Source organism: Limanda limanda, chromosome 2 (genome assembly GCF_963576545.1).
Source record: "Limanda limanda chromosome 2, fLimLim1.1, whole genome shotgun sequence".
Taxonomy (NCBI): Eukaryota; Metazoa; Chordata; class Actinopteri; order Pleuronectiformes; family Pleuronectidae; genus Limanda; species Limanda limanda.
The window spans coordinates 8,363,276-8,385,775 of record NC_083637.1 but is presented as its reverse complement, the minus strand read 5'-3'; the positions used below and the strand labels follow the sequence as shown (position 1 = coordinate 8,385,775).

Genomic DNA, 22,500 nt, shown 5'->3' with positions numbered 1-22,500 from the left:
CCCAGCATCCTTCACTCTACAGCAGGGCTATTGAGGCCTGCTGTAGTGTGCAGGACTAGTCAGGTAAGTTTCGATGACATTACTGGGAAAATATATTAGCATGCTGATTGAGGATTGTTCATCTGTTCATCTAGCCTATTTACATTCATTTATCCATCAATTGTAAAATATGTTTACAGACGATTCCAATTGTTTGGCTAACTATTTATATCTCTGGCATTGCATTAGTGTTTTTTTACAAACTTTTTACTCATCTTATCTACAGAACAATGCCATGTGCACTATCTCATGTGTGGAGGCATTTCACCCCATCCAATGTAGAAGGAAAGGCTGTGTACATTTGCAAATACTGTGCAAAGACCTATGTTAACAATGACACAACGATGCAGAAGCATATAGTCAAGTGCCCAAAGTTTCCTCAGGGCTCAAATCAGCCTATGACAAAAGAAACTGTTTATATTTATGTCTGTATATGACAAGGTAAATACAGTTAGTATAAATTACCCACAACATTTCCAGTTTATTCCAGTTTATTCCCGTTAATTCCCGTATATTCCCGTTCCCATTTTGCAACCCTAAGTGTTACACATTCAAATAAAAGCACATACCCAAAACATAATGCAATTGTAACATAATACAAGTCATAACGTCCTTAAACTTCAACTTCTAAGACTAGCAAGTCCTCGCTACAATATAAATGTTCAGAGTTAAACACTGATAACAACATCAAAATGACCATGCTTGTTTTCGAGATAAAGTGCATGTTATCTCCCGGGGTATACTCTGGCCCGGGCCAAAGTATACCCGGGTTTAATTTGGGCGGGGGTTAATTTGTCCTGTTACACCGGGATATTTTAGCTTCTTTTCTGGATGGTGGGAGGAAGTGGAGACACGTTGTCCATCTTTATTTACCGTCTACACCATAATCAGCATCAGCTCTCGACTTAAAGTGTATAAGAACCGTGCCAAAATCCCTTTTTCCACTTTCTTCATATTGTTCCCACATGTTAATTCAGTGCACAAGCCAAAGTAACAACTGCTCTTTAAAGCAAATACAGCAAAGCCACAATGTGGACAATGTGGTCCCTCGCAGCGTTTTTCGCTCTCGGCCTCAGAAGTGGTTCAGTTGTTTCAGTCTGTGGCTCGTTACAGACACTTCATCGAGTCTGTGGAGTTAAAGGAGCTTCACAGTGTTTGTGGCAGTGGAACAACGACGATGTGTGTTTCTTCCTGTTGATGTTTTGTTTTTATTCTGATGAGCTACACTCATATCCTCCAGAAACACACAAAGGAATGCAACCCTGAGTTCAGCAAACCACACACACACACACACACACACACACACTGTTACCTTCACAGCTCTTCTTGTCAGGAGCCAGTTCATAGCCGGGGTCACAGGCGCACTTGAAGCTGCCGAGAGTGTTTACACACCTCTGTTCACAGCCGCCATTGTCTGGCTTGGAACACTCGTCCTCCTCTGGAAAACACACACACGTCAGAGCTCATTTTCACACACAGGAGGAATGCTTCGGTCCAAAACACAATCAACACACAACCAGCCTCTCTCCATTACGCACACACACACACACCTTTGAAAAAGTTAGCAGCAAAGCCGGCCTTGTTGACCGTCCCGTCTGAGACGAACTTCATCCACAGCGTGTGGGACGTGGAGCGCACGTCCTCGGGTTTGTCGTAGCCGCAGAAGCGACCAATCAGAGGGCTGGTCTCCAGGGGGCCGTCCCGGACCTCCAGGTAGTCGTAGGCGCAGCTGTCGTGCCTCTCGATCTGCAGAACGCACACAGCGGGTGATACAATCATATTGTGTACTATTTTGATTTATACCTATACATATGTACTGTAAAAGCAGTATTTATAGTACACACACATCTTTATATAGTGGCAGATACATAGCGTACTGATATTTTGTGTATTATGCGTCTTATCTTAATTTTTTTTATAATAGAAGAATAGAATGGTGCAGATATTAAGAGGTTGATTTGAGCTGCAGTGAGAAGCTGTGTGTTCATGTGTGACGTCAGGTTGGCAACACAATGACTCATTTAGTGCGCTGACATTTTTACAGCGTAACAACTACAGAGCTAATCCTCACACACACAAACACACACACACACACACACACACACACACACACACACACACACACTGACACATAGCAGTGCACGCACACATACACGCACCACAACTTTATTAACTTCTTAGCAGTTATACAAGCATGAAATTTGACCCAGACATTCCTAAGCACACACAAACACAAACACACAAACACACACACACACACAAAGATGAGCGCACACATGCACGCAGGGAGGGGGTGAGTCACCTCGAAGGCCTGGAAGCTGAGCCCGACGTTGTAGCCCTCGGCGACAGTGATCCTCCACACACACTCTTTGGACGGTCTGTAGTCATCGGGGTAGTTGGGCGACTGGATCTGTCCCGAGTCCTTGGTGATCTCCCCCCCGCAGATCGCTGCACACGAGGGGACAGACAGAAAGACGGAGGGAGAGAGAAAGAGACAGAGGGACACAGAAAGAGACAGAGGGAGAGAGAAAGAGACAGAGGGACACAGAAAGAGACAGAGGGAGAGAGAAAGAGACGGAGGGACACAGAAAGAGACAGAGGGACACAGAAAGAGACAGAGGGAGAGAGAAAGAGACAGAGGGACACAGACAAAAGAGGGACACAGAAAGAGACAGAGGGAGAGAGAAAGAGACGGAGGGACACAGAAAGAAGAGGGACAGAGAAAGAGACAGAGGGACACAGAAAGAGACGGAGGGACACAGAAAGAGACAGAGGGACACAGAAAGAGACGGAGGGAGAGAGAAAGAGACAGAGGGACACAGAAAGAAACAGAGGGACACAGAAAGAGACGGAGGGACACAGAAAGAGACAGAGGCAGAGAGAAAGAGACGGAGGGACACAGAAAGAGACAGAGGGACACAGAAAGAGACAGAGGGAGAGAGAAAGAGACGGAGGGACACAGAAAGAGACAGAGGGACACAGAAAGAGACAGAGGGAGAGAGAAAGAGACAGCGGGACACAGAAAGGAGAGGGACACAGAAAGAGACAGAGGGACACAGAAAGAAGAGGGACACAGAAAGAGACAGAGGGACACAGAAAGAAGAGGGACACAGAAAGAGACAGAGGGACACAGAAAGAGACAGAGGGAGAGAGAAAGAGAAGGAGGGACACAGAGAAAGAGGGACACAGAAGGAGACAGAGGGACACAGAAAGAGACAGAGGGACACAGAAAGAGACAGAGGGACACAGAAAGACACAGAGGGACACCGAAAGAGATGGAGGGACAGACAGAAAGACGGAGGGAGAGAGAAAGAGACAGGATGAGCTATCAGTAACTCCACTGAACCCAAAACACCTGAAACACACGCCGGCTTCACCATGAATAATGAAAATCCCCAGAAATCGATGCACAGAAGTCACACAGTCGCCTGAATTGAGATCTTCCCGGTTTCATAACCCGGTCGGTTTGAAGTCTGTGGATTCACACACTTCATGTTTAGAAAAGGGAGTTACCTTCATAAACGGCAGCAAAGCCCTTTCCCACCCAGTTGCTGCTGCTGCGGAACTCAATCCACATTCTGCTGTCGGTGGAAATCAAGACGTCAGGAACTTTATCTCCACAGAACCTGCCTGTGAAACACACACACACACACACACATGCATTTTTTAACAATACAATGAAGGCAAGTCAGAAATCAAGTCAGGCGGTTTATAAAACTATTCCCATATGAACAATTTAACAGCGTTTTCGTCTTGTAATAATTCAAATTCATGCTGCACCACTTATTCTGAAAGTGCCTGTGAATGGCCGCCTGCCTCTGGATCTCACCGAGCAGCGGAGCTTTCCTCCAGTATCCGTCCCGGACCTCGATGTAGTCGTACCAGCACAGGCTGCTCTTGTACAGGTCCATGGTGGTGAAGTTCAGAACGATCTGAACGAGTGAAAGAAAAACACACATATTGAATAAAGTCAATTCCAATCTATCAGAGAGCAGGTGACGGGAATCAGACCAGAGGAGGAGGACGGTACCTGAAGAGATGGACTTAATCGATGTCCTTATTTTACTGGCAATGCATGTACTACTTTGCAGGATGCTTACTGTGTGTGTGTGTGTGTGTGTGTGTGTGTCTGTGTGTGTTAGTGTGTGTACCTTTTCTCCAGGTGTAACAGATATTCTCCACACACAGTGCGTGTATGAAGGGTATCCGTTCGGGTAACCAGGAGACGAGAAGTTGCCCGTTGACTCTTGAAGCGTCTCGCCGCATGCTGAACACACACACACACACACACACACACACACACACACACACACACACACACATACACACACACAGATGGAGTTACATTTCTGTGGTGAGTCCTGCTGTTGGGTATAATCCTTACAGCTGAGTCCTGTGCATGTTACTAAAGAACACTTGGCTCTCTCATCTATTTTTATTCTCAATCGGCACAAACTTTTTATTTTACTGCCAAAAAATAAATAGACATCAGACAATTTGTGCGAACAACATCCCCACGGCCTCATCCACTCGTCTCTGAGCCAACGCTCACGTCTGCATTACCCGAATCCGTCCATATGGAAACTGTTAGAAAAGGTAAAGGAATTAAAATTGGCCTCCCAAACAAAAAAGCGCATGTTTCATGTCGTCTTTAGTTTCTCTCAGTTTTGCACGTAGGTGTGGATCAGAGAACTTGTGAGGTCCGACCACAAAGGGCCGTCATAGACCCCCCTTCAACCAATAGCAGCTTTAAAAATAAAATTCCCAGCAGCCTCTTTTACTGCAAGTGAAGAATAGTGACATCTTTTTTTATTCACTGTAATGAAGACAAAAATAAGAGATAGACAAGCTGGAACGGCTGTTTTCCCCTTTTTTTCCTTTATGCTTCATTTTGAGTTTATCGCCGTCGCTCCCTCTCAAAAGGAGGTTAGCCAAATGCGCCTCTCCTATCCCATCATGCATGCTGTTCTCCCCCCACAATGCCCTTGGGCACTGTTCATCTGTCAGTGAATATGGTATCACTCAAATGTGACCTTATAAGGTTGGCGTTGCATCCATCTCCAGCTGAGACGCACTAACACAGAGTTGTTCTCTCGCCAGGATCAGAAACAGATTCGATATAAGAACACACAGGGAGCGTGTGTAAGTGTATTAATACATTTATAAACACACGCACCTCGGATTATGACATATGTTCAGATTAAAAGCTATTTTAACTGAACAAAATTGGTCAACGTGAATGAATTCATGCACCGAACATCATACACGATGACCTAGAGTCTATAATTGTCTTGAGGATGGAAATATGTGTGTGTGTGTGTGTGTGTGTGTGTGTGTGTGTGTGTGTGGACGGTAGCGTTTGCGATCGTGAACCTTTTGCAACATCACAGCACAGATCAGCTCAGATCTAGATCACGTCACGGCAGCTCGCCTGGGACCAGGAGGACGCCAGAACAGCACAAGAGCTGATGGGAGGAGAGAGTGTGCGTGCAAGTTTGTTTGTGTGTTTGTGTGTGTGTGTGTGTGTGTGTGTGTGTGTGTGTGTGTGTGTATGTGTGTGTGTGTGTGTGTGTGTGTGTGTGTGTGTGTGTGTGTGTGTGTGTGTGTGTGTGTGTTTGAGACCTGAAAACCGAGCGGGCAGCGTCACGTGGAAAAAGAAGTGACCTAACCTCCTCGCTGTGCCTCGGAGAACCCATGGACGGACCAGTCTCACACCGAAGATGTGAGCAGATAAACAGATCAGTCATCTTTTGTTTCTCAGCACACACACACACACACACACACACACACACACACACACACACACACACACACACACACACACACACACACACACACACACACACACATACACACTGTGGTCGGGTAGTAAATATATCAGTACCTGGACATCTATACAGCTTCCTTGCCTGTGCAATGTCTCCTTTACTGAGCCTGGTCCGCTGGCCGATAGCAGGCCGCACGCCGTTTTCATCTCGGGACGGGAGGATGGTGTCCAGGAACATCCCCCTGCCGGGAGGAACAGAGATTTAATAAACACCTCCGGATTAAATATGACATTCCAACACATTATTTCATCCGCACGACGATATCATTTGATATGTTCTGAGATCCATTGTTCAGCCGAGTGTGTGAGTGGGGGAATGGGAGAGTTCATCAGAGGAGGAATGGCTCAGATTAAAAAGCATCGTAAAGTGAACCCATGACTCCGCTCGCTGCCAGATCCAAGCTGGCTGATCTGAGACGGAGGAGATGTCTGAAGATTGCGAAGGAACTTCACGATGCTGGAAACTTTCCATCGTTTTTTTTAGTGCGACGTTATATCAGGAAAAGTCCACGTGAGCGCGAGTCTGATTAGAACTCAGATACTCAAAGGTTTCTAACGCAGGATTGTTTAAAAAGAAACATCTTGTTTTTCTCTACAGAACTGTTTTGTTGACCTTCCTCTGATTTTTACCTTTTTATGAACCTTTCATAAGGTTAAGATTTGGATTTCACTGGTCACAAGAGAAAGTCACATGCAGAGGTCAAGACTCTTAAAGGTTTGTTTTAATGTGATAACAAGTTTCCTGAGTAAGACATTACCTCAGTATATGTACTGTTTTCTCTATTCAATTTGTTGCTTATACACCATTTATTTATCATCCATCCATTATCTCTACCACTTATCCCTCGAGGGTCGCAGGGTCTTCAATTAACTGTCTGTGTGTTGTTTTGGTTTTTAACTAGGTCATTTATTGCAATTATGCAGCCAAATTATCAGTCAAACATAAAAATGTTGACTTTAATCCCGAGATTTAACAAGACATGTGGACATAACCCAGAATGGAACTCATTAGAACACAAACCTCTGTCAATGCCCAACAGTTGCCTTAAGAAAACACATTTAAATTCATTGCACAAACTCATAAATATCAGTGCCAACATGATTTTTTGATTATTATTTGAGAAATAAAATAAAATCTAAAAATAACCTGAATTTGACACCTGCTCTGACTTCAGACCAATATTTGATGGGTTCCTTACTGACCCAGATCACATCCTTCCACCATATTATCTGTCCAGTAGCTTTTGCATTAATCTTTCTTACAAAAGAAAAAAAACAAACAGAAAGGTATAAAAACAACAACCCCCTTCACTCAGGCTCTTGGCAGTTCCTCCTCTGTTTTTATTATTTTTCCTTTCAACAGTGTTGTTTGTTTTATCACTTTGTAAAAGCAGAGCTCGTGACAAGACAGATAATACATCACTTTTTAAACATGCTGTATTTAATAGTTACATCAAATCGGACGTAGCTGCAGCTCTGAATTCCACAACAATCAACAACAACTTCAACATTTCACAAGACACAGAGCAGATTTTAAAAGTTGGGAAATCTGATCAGTTGTTTACCGTGAGAAGGTGTTCCGAGCGTAGTGCATGATGCTATCAAAATCATATGGCTCTCCGAGGGAGTTCACCTCCCCTGGCTCCATCTTGAGGAAGTTATACTCTTGGCCTGGGAACACACACACACACAAACACACACACACACAAACACACACACAAACACACACAACAGCAGCATATGAGCAAATAGTGTGATACGATACGATGACCGTGAATAGATATTTAAAGGACAAGTATTAAACTACTTGAAGGTGTATTTGGGAGCATTAGATCAGTTTCTAAATAAAAAACGTCGCTCAGGTCTGAGACGCTGTGATGTCACTTGATTTAACGCCTGTCAGGAGGTAAAGTGACAGTCTGGAGCATAGATTTATATATAAAGACTAGATGTCTCGTTCGACGGAGCCGGACGTCACCACATGGCGGCCATCTTGCTACGGGGCAGCTCGCTCACCCATAACATTGTGTTGGTAGTGGTAAATAACCATAACTTGCTCAATTTTCAACCGATTTTTAAACGATCTGGTTTGTTATAAATGTCAGAGATGTACTTATGAATAATTATGTTATTTTCAAAAAATGAATAATTTATGCAGTGTCATAACTACATCTCTGACGTTTATAACAAACCAGATCGTTTAAAAATCGGTTGAAAATTGAGCCAGTTATGGTTATTTACCACTACCAACACAATGTTATGGGTGAGCGAGCTGCCCCGTAGCAAGATGGCCGCCATGTGCGGCCGTTCGGCTCCGTTGGCCGGCAACGCAGACGAGACATCTAGCCTTTATATATAAATCTATGGTCTGGAGTTGGAGGTCATTAAAACACACACATACAGACACACACACATCTGTTGTCCTTCCACGTCTCCGGACAGAGAGGCATCTGATTGGTTCACCTCTTGCAGGGGGCGTGTCTCGCCTCACCTGGTTGGATGTTGTCCCGGATGATGGTCACGTGATCGTCGCGGTCGGGCCGCGTGTGCTCGTGCCAGAAGCCGATGACGTGGCCCAGCTCGTGCACCACGATGCCAAACTTGTCACAGTTCTTGCCTATGGAGATAGCCTGGGGCCCGTTGCCACGACGACCCACATAGGAACAACACCTAATAAGGATTAGTAGGAAGTTGATAGCAGGGAGATAGGCGGATGACATTTACTACACATTTGGCAGTGAAAGAAAAAGCCTCAGCAGTGTTGTATTCAACTCAAACACACACACACACACACACACACACACACACACACACACACACACACACACACACACACACACACACACACATCCACACACACACACACTTGCATGCACACAAGTCTTTTCAGGATTTCCTGCCTCGTCCCACATCCACAGGACGAAAAGCGTCGGCATTTATTCACATACGACGTCACGACAACGCTGCGGTTTCATAACCCGAAGTGAATAAGCTGAACTCACACATCGCTGCTCACAGAACACACACACACACACACACACACACACACACACACACACACACACACACACACACACACACACACACACACACACACACACACGTTCATTCTCTTTCTCATTCTGGTTAGCCGAGACATCCGTGCCAGGCTAATAAATCTGATTAAAGTTATCCAGCGAGCTGATTGCAGCCCGAGGATCAGGAGTCACTGGAGTAGATCGAGTCTTTTCTTGCAGGATTTGCAGCGGCTGTATCGGTACAAGTACTTCACACACACCCACACACACAACACACACACAACACACACAACACACAACAGGTGCAGCACATGTATTGTTGTGGTTGCACCATCGCGACTGGCTTTTCCCTCTTTCTTTATGTCTCCCTCTGTCCCACACACACACACACACACACACATACAGCACAAATCCAAGCTGCAGGATATTTATACATCAGATTAAAGTGTCTAATCTCTGATGAAGGCAGCCAATCACAGGACACGAGACGACTGGCATCACCAGTTCACACGTAGATCTGCGGCTCATCTCGACGCCCGTGAGGAACCACGGTTAAAAATCGGATTCTGTTTGTGAATGAACGGCTTCGGCTCCAACTGTTACGAAATCGTGTCGTGCATCTGTCTGTTAAATTGAAAGAAAGAAGTTTGCACGTCCAAGGAAACAATTTGGTTATTAGAGATATCGTATTATTAAGAGCAAAGACATCGTGCAGACAATTCTCTCATTGTTGAATTGCTTTTACACTTAAGATCAGGGTATTGCTTTAAAATGTGTCATTAGTATAAAATACTTGAGTTTGAATGGAATATCATTATTAGGCATCTTTTGTGAAGAACATCAAGAAAAAATGTGAAAAATAATCCACAGATTAATGTCGTCTAAGATGCTAGAAATCTTTAAAACTGTCAATTTAAAGAAAATAGTGAAAATGCATACAGCACATCACCGAGGGCTCAATGTGATATATTTGAATTTGATGTTTTAAATTAATTAAAAGATGACACATTTTTTAAAAAGCAGCAAATCCTCATTTCCATGGAACCAGTTCTGTATCTGTGCTTGATTATTACTCATCAAACGAACATGTCGGGCAATTCTTTGTCGATCAACTCAATTCTTTAACCGCTAATTCTGGGAATTTAGCGAATCCTGCTCCCTCCACACAATCTCCTGCAGTGACGACCACCCCCCCGACCCCCCTGTCCTGAAACCTTACAGCACCAGAGCAGCTCAGTGCCACCACTGTACAAACACACTCTGACCCCCCTGCGCTGCCACTCAACAGAACAATGCACTTCTGCAGAGTAAGAACAAAAAAAAAAAGAAAGGAGCTGCACGAACATACAAACACTTAAAGCGGCGTGTGATTGGTGGGACGGGGAAACAGGAGCAGGACAGGAAGGAAAGCGGAGCCATTGTTGAGTGACCGCATCGTCTCTCGCTGTGACAAGGTCAGTGCTGAGCTCGAGGTGCACACACACGCACACGCACACACACACACACACACACAGACACACACACACAGAAAGACATCTTCCAGACTCACCCACAGGGTCTGTAGGTGAACACGATGTAGCTTTCCTCATCTGTCTTCTCAATGAAAGTTACGCACGTCTGTTTCTCCCAGTGACGCATGGCCTGTTTGAACATGGCCCTCTGGCTGCCTGGAACACACACATTTTACATCCGACTTTTACACAGTCACAGTCAGTGTGTGTGTGTGTGTGTGTCTGTGTGTGTGTGTGTGTGTTTGAGTGCTGAGCAGTGCCGGCAGCCGTCCAGGGGAGTTGCTTACCAGTGAAGTTTCCTCCTATGACGTAGGGGATGACTCCTCCGGGCCAAATCCTCTCGGCTCGAGACGTGGCCGCTCGAGGGGTCCGGCTCTTCCCCGAGCTCCCAGTCCTCCCACCTTTCCCAGTTTGGCTCTTGGGACCGGCAGCTCCCTTGCTGACGTTCTTGGGGAGATAATCTAACAGAGTGCAGAAAGAGACTGTGAAAATAGAACAAACTTACAAAGGCGCTTCCATACTATGGGATTTCTTACAAGTGACCTTTCAGAGTTTGTTCTCTGGTCGGAGAGGGAGAAAAGTCAAGCAGCTTGTTTTACTTCACATTTAATTTGAAGAGGTTTATAACCAGCGCTGCAGGAGTGGAATTTTACTCCAGGATTCTGGCGCAACGTCTTCTGCTTGTGTGCAGCGTGGAATGAATCCTGAATTGTCAACAGTCCAGCAGCAGTTACAGTATTGAGTATCTGTTTTAATGAAAAACCCGACTTGTTTCAGCCTGTAACCTCCGTCGTGGAGTTTTAATGCTTCACACGTGTCTGATTTCCTCATCGTCAAACAACCGCGGACAACCACAGACTTTCTCTCCTAAAAAAGCACCAGTGGTTTGTGTGGTTTACAGTGTTTTCACGTTGTGATGATGAAAACGAGGTGTGTGCTCGTCCTGCGGCTTCACCCTGCACGGGGTCACAGGGGGTCAACTTTATCATTAGCAATTAGCAAGTTTACAAATGCACCTTTTGCAGTTTTTTAAGAACCTTTCCAGACCTTCAGGCTGCAACGATTTCAAACAAACCTGGAAACTGAGCTTGAGCATTGAACGGTTGTCAGGTTAATGTTTTTAATTTCAAAAACCTGTCTTTAATTTTAAGTTTTCAGCTAAAATACACAAAGTAAAACACAACTCTGCACAGTACAGCTCCAAGAAAGGGACTGTGGGCATCAGTGTCATATCTAATCAAATCTGTGTGATTGCAACTACCTATAATGACAGAAATCACATTTGACTCACATTGAGGACCTATACTACAACAAGCCATACTGACAGGCTTCACTTTTGCCGTCCATCTTTATATTCAGTCTATGCTTTTAACTTGTAGACACTTAACACCTCATTGAGTTAAAATCACAATTAAAATGTCATCACAATTCTATAGATGCAGCTGCAAACTCCAACCAAGCTTCTGCAGAAGAGACTGGACGGAAAATAATGGAAACCAGAGGCTTCCCAAATTTGTGCAAAATGTAAAACATAGTATTTTTGGTTAAATGGCTAAAACGTGCAAAAACCGCCAGCATGGTTGTGTTATTGATGACAAGTAGAGATGTTTAGTGTCCTTACCGAAACCAAATCTACGTATTCTGTCCAACAGCAGGTATAACGAGCCTCTCTTCTTTGGGTTTTCATGTTCCTCCAGGCCGCCTGACACACACACACACACAAGGTTCCAAGATTAAAAACATCGACATTGTGCAATCGGCGAACAATTCAAATCGCTAGGTTGAGTGCACTCACCAGACGTGTGGCCCTGCCGGGAGTGTGTGTGCATGTGTGTGTGCTGCGTGAGGTCTATCGTCCTGTCGATCTGGAACATCCGCAGATCCTCCTCGTCCAGAGCGATGTCGCCCCAGAAAACCGCTGGAAGGAAGAGAGACAAACGCCACAGACACAATCAGCATCGCGTCATCGTCAATCCAACACGTGTGTGGTGAGGCCACTGTGACCTTTGACCTTTGACATTTGAGCGCCAAAATTGTATCAGTTCTTCCGTGAGTCTGAAATCACTCACCAATCACTATATAGTCCACCATATCGTGATTTCACCATTTTGTAGTGTTGTCTGAATATTTAGAGACATTTATTTATACCCCTATATAGTGAGCTCCTTGTTTCCCACAATGCATCGTGAAAACTAGTGTACAACCGATGGTCGCTAACTGAGCAAAATATACCATCATGCATTGCGCTTGTGGAAGAGACGAACAAACCAGAGCATCACAGCACAAACTGAGGCAAACCAGTGTATCTCTTCATTTATAGAGGCTCATTCAACGTGTATTTGAACTAAATGTATTTATACCAAGTGTAAAATAAACATTTAAAATGTATTGTTGGATTTTCCATCAGCCGAAGTTGTTGTTTTGCGTCATGATCCCACGACAATAACAAAATTACCGGAGCAAAGAAAATGTGTCCGGAAGATTTGTTTTTTCTCTTGACGATGAGCTCTCTATATATTCGTCTACATAGAATTCCCGATATAGAGAAGTAGGGGTTAGTGAATGAGGGACTTCAGACACAGCCGACGTGAACATTTGTGCCGAATCGAAAGGATTCCCTCGAGGTTTCCTCAAGACAACGTGAGTTAAACCTTGACCTTGACCACCAAAATCCAATCAATGCTTGTACCAAACTTGACGAGTTCCCTCGAGATGTTCTTAAGATGTCGTGTTGGGACGGAACTGGAAAACCCGACGCCTCCGGGTCCCTGGCTGTCGCCGGCTCGGAGCCATAAAAGAGAATAATCTTATTAATGAAGTGTCACCACAACCACAGCGGCACGGTCGTTTGCAGAAACTCCACGAGGGGGTTGAGAGTAAATTGTTAGCAGTGACTTTTGCGAACTCTGCAGTGAGCGATTAAAGACATCGGAACCACGGGACCCGAACAGAATCCGATCTGATTAACGAGTCTGTTTCCAGAACCATGTCCTGAAGTTTCAAGGCTCATAAGGGTTTTGATTTGATTTACTCTGAATCTCCGTTCAAACTGTTTTCAAACCGTTCAGAGACGTGAGAACCCTTTGATTTAGTTACAGATCACACACCAGGAAGTGGCTCGGGTGTTTCTCTTTATCCTCGGTGATGATTGACCTTCTAGTTATTGATTCTCTATGTTTTAAAAGTTCTTTCATACCACAGCACATGTAGGGGTACGATAGTTTCACTCACTGCGGTCCTGCAGCCAAACTTCACCCGGTTATGGAGGCAATCATAGTTCATATCAATGGGAGAGCATGACACACACACACACACACACACACACACACACACACACACACACACACACACACACACACACTCTCTCTCCCCTCTCCCCCCCTCATCCTTCCTCTTTCCCGGGCAACACAACTAATTCCGTGGAATCAATTCAGTTCCGATTCCCTCGGTCCCCATTCGATCCAGAGGTTCTCAGATAATTCATGGTTTTTATTTGACCAGGAAGCTCTTGGACCTGGTGCATTATTAAAGATATTTGTGTTTTATCAAAAATGTTATTACCCATGATTAACAATAATAATTGACTCATGTGTCAGCAAAAGCATCTCATCTTTTCAGGATCCCTAATTATCAACACATACTCTGTGAATGGGACTGATGCACAGTGCGCCTCTGGGTGATGTCTCCTTTTCGGAGATTTGTGTTTTTTTATTTCACCTCCATCTTCCACAACTGACATATGGGTTTAAACACACGAAAAAAGCAACCAGGCGTCTTCAATTGAGCAGCTCCCCATGTTCCATGTCTCTCACGGGCACCTTGAAGCGATGCAAGACTAACAGGGTTAAGGATTCACTTATCTCTTGGAAAAGGGCCAGTGACTGTAAAATGCACACATTCAAAAATTGACTCGATTGCTTGAGCTTCAGTGTGTTTTGTAATGCACATGTTAAAGAATCGCTGTTGCTTCATGTAGTTAAAACCTTAATAGAGAAAATCGATCATGTTCCTTCTTTTCTTGGCGGCACAGCATCGACGTTCAGAGCAGGAGCCAAACATCAATTTTCTCCTGCTTCAACCTCTCGTCCTCTTTTCTGCCTCTCGTGCATCTCAACCCGAACCCCACGCAGCCCGAGCTTCTGTCTCCCGGCCTCTAACAATGAGCACCTGAGTGATAATCATCGCTGAGTGATTAGCTGAGCCGAGTCGCAGCTCTCCACAGGGACCCGGGACACTGATACATTAACAATGGCGCGGGAGAAGCTCGGCTAATTAGGATCACCGCTGGGGGAAACGGGGGGTCAGGGTGCCATTGTGCTCGACTCAGCGCTATTGTTGAACCAGTTCGCCACAATGACCACAGATGGTTTACGAATCACGATATCAGATACAGACGAGGAGGTGTGTGACATTTTGATTCGATATATGTGAGGATAATGTCAAATCTGGAGGGTGGAGCTGCAGTAATAGATGTGTTAGTACATCATGCATCTATTATCTAGACAGGAGCGTGCCTATGTTCCCACAGCCCTATGTTCCCACAGCCCTATGTTCCCACAACCCTATGTTCCAACATTTCTAATATCCATTACAAAATTAGGCCCTATGTTCCTACAGTTACCACATTTCTACCCCTGCCTGGTAGTTAAGGGTTCACCATTCCGTAGCTGGTGAACCCTAACCCTAAACTCTCTTGAGCTCAACACCGCTAACCCTAACCCTAACCCTAACCCTAACCCTAACCCTAACCCTAACCCTAACCCTAATTTTCAGATAAATCTAGAAATGTGGGAACATAGGTCTGTGGGAACATAGGTTTGTGGGAACATAGGGCCTAATTTTCAAAATTGTCAGTGAAAAAAAAATCCTTAGAAATGTGGGAACATAGGGCTGTGGGAACATAGGGCTGTGGGAACATAGGGCTGTGGGAACATAGGGCTGTGGGAACATAGGGCTGACCCCATCTAGACAACACAATGAAGTACTGGAGGGTTAAATATAAAGCCTGTGTTCAGTGACTCATTGGCAGGAAATTAAAGCATCAGACTTTGACATATAAAAGCAGTTTATTTGATTCTGAAGTGGTTCATGTGGGTGTGACTTTAGCGTATAAAGAAACTAAAATAACAGGATTACAGCAGCCCTTGATGTGGACGGCACAGGCGCCCGTACAGAGGTTATTTCTGACACCAAATTACAGAAAGTGACGGTTTGCTCGGACTCTCCCCGGCCACCCTCTGTATACGTGGTGTCATGGTGAGAAACAGAAAAACACATTAATAACAACTTAAAGGAGACTTTTGCTTTTATTGACCCCTAGTTTGTTTGTTTCTGCATGTAAAATGGATAAAAATATAAAAAGCCCAAAGCCCATCAACGTTCAAACTACTCCGGAGTTTTAGAACTGATAAAACTGAGAAGTTTGTAAACGCTGCCGGCTCCATTTATGATTGATAAACTCCACGGTAGCGTTTTGGTCTGAACGGGCAGAAACTGAGAGAAATTTGGAAATGATGACGTTGTCTATGCTAACGGCTGTTGTGCAGTTAAATTCTATATTTAAGAATGATACAGTTCTTTACATGCGTAGAAGACAAGCTTTGATTCGAGCAATTTGCGACATTTCCTGTTTAGCCTATAGCTTTCAAATAAAAGCCTAGTAGTATGGATGTAGCTCAAGTTTCAGACAGAGGCTGAAAAGAGGAGCTGCAGCAGTTTTCTGAGCATTAGAGCTTGTTAAGCTTTTCAAGTAATGAACCGTATTAAAATGATGAACCTAAAGACAAGCAGAATGTTCCCCTTTACTTTACTGGTTTGTGGGACAGTGTGTTTGTGACACTGAACTGACTTTCTACTTCTGGTACTTTCACATCTTTCTGGGCCACGAGAGAAAGCACAGGGACTGAAAGTTCTCCCCGAGTAAAGCAGCTGACACAAGCAGAGACACAAAGCCAGAGGAGCAGGGAGAGAGAACAGTGATGGTAAGTTTGGCCCATTGATCGTTGGGGTCTTGTTAATCCATAGAGGAACCATAAATAGCCCCAAAGTCAAGAGAGTGGGTGAGGGGGGGGTGAGGAGGGGTGAGGACGGCGAGGCAGGGAGATGCAGGAGGAGAGATATTGATCCGAAAAACCCCGGGACGTCCCAGGAGACCTGCAGCCTGCTGACCAGAGCCTTACTGTATAACCTTCAGCAGGGGCACTGCAGCAAACACACACACACCACACACACACACACACACACACACACACACACACACACGCACACACACTCTGGAGTAATGCACCAAACACAAACTGAGAGTCAAACTTCCTTCACATGCGTCCGGCACCTCCCACCGTGTCGTTGTGTTTCCAGAGCGGTTGTATCGATCAGCTTTGTGCAGCAGCAGTGGCAGTGTGTGGTTGTGCGACCTGGAAAATTAAAATGCATTTGTGCCGTTTTGATAATCAAGCAAGTTTTGGCCAATTAGCACACACGCCTGATCAACTATTCTGTGCAGTTAACTGTAATATATTCATAAATCGATGAGATGCAGTGACATTTAATAAATTAGACGATTAGATCTGCATTTAAAACCGCAGCAAAAACTGTAAAAGGATAAATGATATTAGAATGTATAAAAAAATGAAATTCATTTGACAATTTGCAATTCTGATCATTCTTATTACATTTTTCTTTAATTGTTTCCTTCTTCTTTTATTTATAACACCTTGCAACTGTGTTTTGAAAAGTATAATAAAAAGTACCATATTTATAAACCATAATTCATTTTTTTTATCTCTGTTTCTTGGTAGCTTTCAATCTTTCTTTCGCTCATGTGTGCATGTTTTTAGTCAGTCATTGAAATTTGAATTGGTCCCCCTACACAATGAATATTGTTGTCAAACAATATATTTACTATTTTTCATAAAGAACAGCAGGAGAAAACCACGACACAAGGGATATAGGTTTTTTGTAACGTACACATAATCACGTCACGTTGTATAAGAGCAGAAACACAAACATTATTGTTTGCCGTCACTGCAGCTCATCTTTTCCCATTTTGTTATTTAATGTCTTTTCCTGTTTCCTTTTGTTATTCGACAAACAGGCCAGTGCAACGACGTGAAGAATTATACACACAGAGTTATTCCCTCATGCTGCAGTCACTGGGGTGAAGATAAACACACACACACACACACACACACACACACACACACACACACACACACACACACAAACACACACATAAAAAGCTTAAGCTTCTCATTATGAAAATATAAGGTCACACTGTAGGTGGGAAAGTGTGTGTATGTGTGTGTGTGTGTGCTGATCCAGTGCGGGTTAATATTATGCTGTACATAACAGTGACTGTGAGCGTGCTGTAATATTAAAAAGAGATTATCTTGGCCCTGTTAGAAGATTTCCTCCACAAGTAATCATTGTGCAAACCGGTTGATCCACGGCACCAACGCTCTGTGAGCAGGAGCCGGGGCCGGGATCGAACTCACGGACACGAGAACGCTCACGATGAGGTGAGGCACCAGAAACACACGGGCGATAAAAATATGATGATTACAAAACTTCTTCAAATTCACTGCAAAATACCGAAGACAAACACACACACACACACACACACACACACACACACACACACACACACACACACACACACACACACACACACACACACACACACACACACACACTAATCTAATCAAATGTTATTTCTGGCTTAAACACAGTTCCAGACACCGACAGAGGCCGAGTTACACTGATGCATCACACTGTGCTTACCTCCAGCCCAGTGTGTCTGTTTGTGTGTGTGTGTGTGTGTGTGTGTGTGTATCTGTGTGTGTGTGTGTCTGCAGACTAGGGTAGCATACGTTTTTTCATGCATGAGCACTGATAAGAACAGATGGCCGAGCAGTCAGGCGAACAACTGGACGTCTGAAACGACCTGGAAATAACGTCCAGACTGATCCTGAATAGAGACGTGATTCAAATGTTCTACTTTGACTGGAACAAAATGCCAATGCAACATATTTTTGAAACAAGGGTTAACTCTGACACGAGCAAACAGCAGCGTGACAATGGAAGATGAGGATTCACACGATCAGGCACCTGCAGGAGTTAGACAGGATGAAACTGACCAATAGACCTACACAGTAAAAATCCATTAATATAGAAAATGAAGACCTGTAGTCTAATTTGTAAATGATAGTATTCATAAGCTTCCATTTTATATTGGCTTCATGATTAAACAGTCAATGACATCTCTGTTCATAAACGGATCAAATTTACAGGAATATATGTTCAAACTGTTATAAGGTACCAAGCACAACTATATTAATAATAACACACAGAAAATTAAATAAATATGATTGTGTTCTTGTCCAAAAACATAAGAAAGGAAATGGAATATAGAGTCAGTTGCCTGAGGTGGAGAAAACCCCAAAATTCCCAGTGTAAGTCGAGTAAAAATCAAATTAAAGGTCAAAGGAATTCAAAGTTACAGGGTTACTAGTCCCATGTGTTTGTTTGAACTGTAACAAACGAAACGTTGATAATTACAATATTCAGGTCAAAGCAAAAAGAACATCTGCGACTTCAAAAGGAGTGCACGGTTTAAACGGTTCTCATAAACCCGAAGGAGAGATAAGAGGCCGAGAAAATGTTTGGTATGAGACAGAATAACATGATATCATATGACGGAGAGATAACACTGGTGTAGAAGCTGCTAATCACATTACTGTCGCTCCGAGACTCCTCTCCTGCAGGTCATGGGTTTGGCCAGACATCGTGACGGGACAGGAACACGTCTCCGGTTACCATCAGGGTGGCCCGGGCGTGTGCACCCGCTGGCCCAGCGTGTCGCCAGGCTCTGATGTGCACTTCACAGAAACAGGAGATAGTCTGGAAGTTGAACATCAAGAGCATTTTTCCCCCTGTTGCTCACTTTTAAAAGCCTTGAATGGTCTTGAACCAAAATACCTTTGAGATTTATTGACCTGGTTCGTGACCTCTCGACCGCTAAGACCTCAGATCTCCCCATGGAAGTTCTGCTTCTTTTAAATCGAGGATTACTCAAAAAGATAAATTCCATGAAACTGCAGCCGGGCGGGGTGTGACCCAAAGAAGAACCCATTACATTTTGGATCAGATCCGCATAAACGGGCGGATCCAGGAATTCTTGTCACTTTTTTTATCATAGGAAGAAGTTAGACACGGTGGAGTTTGGGCTGCTAACACACATAATGATAAACTGCTGTTTCTCTTCGTGTTTGTATTCAGATCTATTCTACAGCAATCCAATTATCCTGATTGTAGGATAACACTAACAACCATAGTGCTCTTTTTCTATACTTTACATTCTGCAGAGTTTGCACGCTTGTATATTTGGTGTGAAAACAACAGGCAACACATACGTGTAACTCACAGAGAGTGAAGTCGAAAGCCCTCAGCTAAAGTTTAGCGATCAACGGGATGGTGTCGAACGAGGAGAGAGAGGAAGTGGAAGAGCAGCAGCAAAGTTGTGCCTCGGTAATGAACCTGTAGCTGCTTGCTTCAATTCCTGCTGATTGTTTTATGTAAATACATTTATTTCAAAAGGGAAATCTCGGAAGTTTACCCACGAGTGTGTAAGTATTTCTAAAAACTTGAATGCCTTTAGGTAGAAGTGCAACATAATGACATTGTTACTTGTAGAAATAATGTGCAGGATGTTTGTTTCAGACTAAAGTTTGAATGGCTCATTGTCTGGTTGTTGTGCATGCACACACTTCTCTGTGAACATTTTCACATCACACAAACAATTAAGACTTGTTCCTACACAAACATCAGAGTGTGTGTAGCTTCACACGGTCCAAACACACTGGGAGCACCTGTAAAAGCTGTGGTAAGAGATTAAAGAACCGGAGTTTGCCTGTATGGAATAATCGTGGCTGCTATAAATACCAGCAGGAAAAGCGAAGTGACACGAAAGGCACCTAGATATTTAATAATTGAGCAATGCGTGGCAGGTGGGTGGGGGGGTTGACGCTGACGCTGACTCATGACTTCTGTGGCTCCGGAACAATGACGCTCCAAAACAAACAGTGGGCTCTCAGCGCGGCCGCAGAGTTTGTGCTGAGGAGGGAATCCTGAGGAAGACTTCGGAAGCTCAGTGGCAGCAGCACTCTGCTCGGGAAAATCCTGTTTAATATAATATGAGTGAGGCCGCTCGCTCTCTAACACACACACACACACACACACACACACACACACACACACACACACACACACACACACACACACACATACACATACACTCTGCCACGGTGTCAAACACACACACACATTGCTCTTGTTTCCTTCCTACTGAGGAACGGGGGGAAGGGGTGAACAGTAGCTGCAGCTTGCTGTCACGACATGGTGGGCTTTACTCACACACACACACACACACGCAAACACACACACACACACAGTATGTACATCTGTTTTCGATAAACTCGGCCCACTCATATAACTGAGGTGGTTGTTAAACTTGGATAGAGAAACAGCTGTAGGACCGAGCTGACAGCCACTGAGGAGACACCTGAATCCAGAAAAGACCAAAACACTGGTTGTGTGTTGCTACTTTGAAGGTTTCATTCATTTTCTGCTTCATAGAGCAAAGTTCATCTCAGTCACAATTCATCCAACAGCCGTCAACTTCCGATATCAGCTACATAATGACAGCAAACCATTAGTTTACAGTTCCCATAGTGATATCAAACATTTTTACATTTTATCAAGTGTATGGTTGAGAATCCAACTTCACATTTGCAGCTTCAATTTACTTTGTTGATCATATATTGATGTGTTCAGACTAAATGCTACTTTGATCGTACTCGTGCAATCTTTGAACCAAGGAAATGAACGTGCAGATTCGCTCTAGAAAGTAAAAACTGAAGCAAAGACTCGTGAGATGAAAATGTTTGAACGTTCCAGAGAAAAAAAAAATCCCAACACTCACGTTTTGACTCACAAACTCAAATAGGTTTTTTTTGTTTACACACTAAATGTGGCCACTGCTGTAGACTTCTGATGAAGAGTTCCTTTTACCGCAGTCTTCGCTCAAATAAACACGAGGATAAATTTACCCAGCATGCCGTCTGGAAACAAACAGCCCACACTGTAAATTTCTAAGGATTTTCTGAAGTTGCCCAACTAATGACACAGAGGTTGACTCATGTTCTGGAACAGCCCCACATACTAGTACACAGATGAACCCAAAATATATTTACAAAGAAGGCATTATTTAATTTCTTTAAATAAAAGAAGTGAACCCTTGCGATGTGTGTATTTGTTTGAACCTTGAATTTGAACTTTCCCCATTTGACATCTTTTGATTAAGTTTATATAGATCCCTAAAACGAGTTGGTCTGATGCTGTTCAGGTTTTCAAAATCAAGCAACACTGTACTCTTAATGCCACAGCACCTGCACACACACTGAGTCACGTCCGGAGTTGATGCTTGTCACAACAAAACCGTAACAATCTGGTATATTCTAGAGTCATCATGTTTGTAAAGCGTGAGGAGGCAGAGATGCGTCACTTATCTTTATATAAAGTATATTATTCACAACAGCAGATAATCAAAAGTCAATAATTAACCTAACAAATCACAACTCTCCATTTTTACATTTTCAGCTCAGATGCAAGTTTCCTTTCTCCTGAACTCATGTTGTAAATCCTGAGCTCAGCAACGTGTGTCCATGAGAAAATGTACATTATGTATTGTATTATGTATTATTCACAACACATTCCTACGACACACCATTGTATCTGAAGAAGAGAACCAGAAGTCCGTCTCTGGGGTCGCTCTTGAAGAAACGGCCTCGTTCGGACACTGGGGTTTGTTTAGCTTTCGCTCCGTGTGTGAGCGTTTTACGAGAACAGTGATTTGGAAGGAAGCATGAATGACTCTTGAGTGAGCGTAAGGGGCTCGTGCACGGCCGGGCGAGTGTGTGTGTGTGCGTGCACGCCGCGTGTGTCATCTCCAGCTGAGTAGCAGGATGCAGACAACCAGGAAGAGATAAGCGCGGGTGAATGGAGGGAGCCCTGAGTGTGTGTGTGTGTGTGTGTATCGAATGTGTGCCTG

The 22,500-nt window shown here is 43.9% G+C and overlaps 1 protein-coding gene across 2 annotated transcripts in view; it reads right to left on the bottom strand.

Moving 5' to 3' along the window:
* Positions 1-22,500, bottom strand: part of tll1 (tolloid-like 1) — a 43,243-nt gene that overhangs the window by 16,310 nt on the left and 4,433 nt on the right. The window contains exons 2-14 of one of the 2 annotated variants that reach the window (XM_061092136.1): positions 12,190-12,312; positions 11,991-12,096; positions 10,682-10,809; positions 10,433-10,550; positions 8,358-8,536; positions 7,432-7,537; positions 5,924-6,048; positions 4,191-4,306; positions 3,869-3,971; positions 3,553-3,669; positions 2,342-2,487; positions 1,590-1,785; positions 1,352-1,477 (exon numbers count right to left, since the gene is read on the bottom strand). In XM_061092136.1, coding sequence (XP_060948119.1) covers positions 1,352-1,477; positions 1,590-1,785; positions 2,342-2,487; positions 3,553-3,669; positions 3,869-3,971; positions 4,191-4,306; positions 5,924-6,048; positions 7,432-7,537; positions 8,358-8,536; positions 10,433-10,550; positions 10,682-10,809; positions 11,991-12,096; positions 12,190-12,312 — 1,689 coding nt within the window. Of the gene's footprint in view, positions 1-1,351; positions 1,478-1,589; positions 1,786-2,341; positions 2,488-3,552; positions 3,670-3,868; positions 3,972-4,190; positions 4,307-5,923; positions 6,049-7,431; positions 7,538-8,357; positions 8,537-10,432; positions 10,551-10,681; positions 10,856-11,990; positions 12,097-12,189; positions 12,313-22,500 lie in introns of both variants that reach the window. The other variant, XM_061092129.1, reaches the window with a different exon arrangement.